The sequence below is a fragment of the Mus caroli genome, chromosome 17 (genome assembly GCF_900094665.2).
Source record: "Mus caroli chromosome 17, CAROLI_EIJ_v1.1, whole genome shotgun sequence".
NCBI lineage: Eukaryota > Metazoa > Chordata > Mammalia > Rodentia > Muridae > Mus > Mus caroli.
Window position 1 is genome coordinate 28,182,402 of NC_034586.1, and position 2,603 is coordinate 28,185,004.

A 2,603-nucleotide genomic window follows, 5' to 3' on the forward strand; every position below is an offset into this window, starting at 1 on the left:
GTACACTGTAGCTGTTCTCAGACACTCCAGAAGAGGGTGTCAGATCTCGTTATGGATGGTTGTGAGCCACCATGTGGTTGCTGGGATTTGAACTCCTGACCTTCGGAAGAGCAGTCGGGTGCTCTTACTCACTGAGCCATCTCACCAGCCCGAGCAACCACATTTTAAAGGACTCTGAAGTGAAGGTTACAGTAAGATGACAGACTCACTGAGAGGCCTGATACAATGTGAGCATTCCTGACACAGCATAAAAGGGTCACTGCAGGAGCAGCCTGCATCAAAAGAAGCCTTACCCTCCGATTATGGTTATGGTCCACGGAATGCAGATGCCGCTGGAGGAGCTGATGCTGCGCAGGAATCAGCATGTCACAGGCCAGGCAATGTGCGGCTTCAATCTTTTTGAAGAAATGCTCCTGGCCAATGCCTGGAATGGAACCCAAACAAATAGCTTTCTCTCTCCTCTCCAGCAAGGTCCACACTCTCCCTGTTCTACCCTCTAGGATATCTTTAGGATAGAAGGTGAGAAGGTGGAGATCGGCCCCACTGTGAGGAATGTTGTTTTGGCCTTCCTCATCCTTCCAGCTGTGTCTATACCAGGAGAGAACCATTAGGCTGCTTCGCATCCCTGATGGGCCATCAACGCAGCTGTGCTCTCGTTTCAGCGCACGCAGGGCTTCTTTCCACTAATGCTGTTCCACAGTACTCGGCTTGGCATTTTTGGTAGCCCTTAACTAGCACTGCACTGTTGTTCTTGTTTAGTTTTTGGAGACAGGGTCTCACTATGCAGTCCTAGGCATCCTGAGACTTGCTCGGTAGAAGAGGTTGTTCTTGAACTCACCTGCTTTCCCTCCCTAGTGCTGGGAATTAAAGGTGTGGACTGCCATCATTTGGCTGTTTAATTAAAAAAGTACAGTTTGCTTGCACACATGTCTGCTCACCACATGCGCCCAGTGCCCAAGGAGGCCAGAAACAGGGCATCGTATCCCTTAAAACTGGGATTACAGACAGCTGTGAGCTGCTATGTTGGTGCTCAAAACCCGTAGGATACCAGTCAGCGTTCCTAAGTGCTGAGGGGCTTCTTTAGGCCCTGGGCTGTTTTTTCATGGTATGGAGATTAAACAGACTCTGACTTCCTACATGCAAAGTACCGCAATATATAGAACTATATAAACCTTTGCATTCTGTCTTCTTTTTCAATCTATTTATCTTAGGTGTGTTGGTATTTTGTCTGTATTCATGTCTATGTGAACAGAAGCCAAGAGAGGGCATTGGATTCCCAGGGACTGGAGCCACAGATGACAGTGAACTGCCATGTGGTAATAACAACCCAACCTGAGTCCTCTGGAAGAGCAGCCAGCCTACACGAGTCATGTTCTGTACCCCGACACTGGATCACAACTTACCTTTGAATGGATCTGGTTTGGGTTTAGGGCTCTCCTTCTCCAACAATTCCTGACGCCGTTTCTCAATTTTCTTATTCCTGTTTATGATGTACTCCTAGAAGGATTGAGAGACACCACCAAATTAAATGACAACACACTACTCTCGGTACTTTCCAAGTATAGAGTGGGACACTGTGGCAGCTCCATGGGCAGAACCTGCTGTGGTCAGAGCTGTTGTCACTCTAGTAGTTTCAATTTGGGGAAAGAAATTCTATCATGTTTAGGCTGCTCGTTCCTTTTAACCCCCTAAAGAGTCCTTATACTTTCAGAACCGATCTACAAACACAGTAGTATACTTTACCTGGAGGAATTCTACTGTCTTGTCGGGCAGTTTGGTACTTATAAATCGCAAAGTCTCTTTGTGAAATTTACTTTGCAGATGCTTTTGAATTTCTTCATCTTCAAAGCTACGAAACTTGCATACAGAACAGGCAAACTGAATCCTAGAGAGAACACAGAAAAAGTGGTAATACAGAGATTACCAGCTCATCTTTTGGTATAGAAATGCAAAGAACCAGGATTAGCCTTGTCCTCGAAAGGCGTGGTGAGGCAGAGGCAGGCGGATTTCTGAGTTCGAGGTCAGCTTGGTCTACAGAGTGAGTTCCAGGACAGCCAGGGCTACACAGAGACCCTGTCTCGACTCCCCCCCCCCCCCCCAGCCCCCAAGAAAGAGCCAAATAGAGCCTCTTCCAGTTTCAGTCTCTCAGGTGTTGAGCCATTTAGCCCGGCTAGGAAACAGCACGAGAGGGTAGCACCTGAGCCCTAAGAGCAGGGGTTATAGTATGGGAAACTTGACATCAAGCTTAAAGACCTGCACCAATCTGCAGGTGGAAAAAGACAACAAATTCCTTCAAACTGTGTTTTGACCTTCATAAGCATGCAGTGGCAGATGTGTACTCATTCACATAAAAACACATGGCCCACCCCTCAACAAATGAAAAATTTAGGTCATTTGGTCCTGGGAGATGGCTCCATAGGTAAGAGGACTTGTTATGTAAGGACAATGCCAAAAAGCAACAGATTCTCATATAGCCAGTAGGTGCTTAATCATGAGGGACAGTCCCATGATGGAGTAAAAGAGACAATGTATGGGCCTGGCATTTTAGCATTCTTTTTTTTTTTTTTTTTTGGTTTTTCGAGACAGGGTTTCTCTGTGTAGCC

General features: G+C 46.6%; 1 protein-coding gene across 1 annotated transcript in view; it reads right to left on the reverse strand.

Moving 5' to 3' along the window:
- The window catches only part of Akap8 (A-kinase anchoring protein 8), an 18,198-nt gene that overhangs the window by 5,788 nt on the left and 9,807 nt on the right, over positions 1-2,603 (reverse strand). The window contains exons 10-12 of the mRNA XM_021149196.2: positions 1,744-1,885; positions 1,404-1,497; positions 294-424 (exon numbers count right to left, since the gene is read on the reverse strand). Coding sequence (XP_021004855.1) covers positions 294-424; positions 1,404-1,497; positions 1,744-1,885 — 367 coding nt within the window. The remainder of the gene's footprint in view (positions 1-293; positions 425-1,403; positions 1,498-1,743; positions 1,886-2,603) is intronic.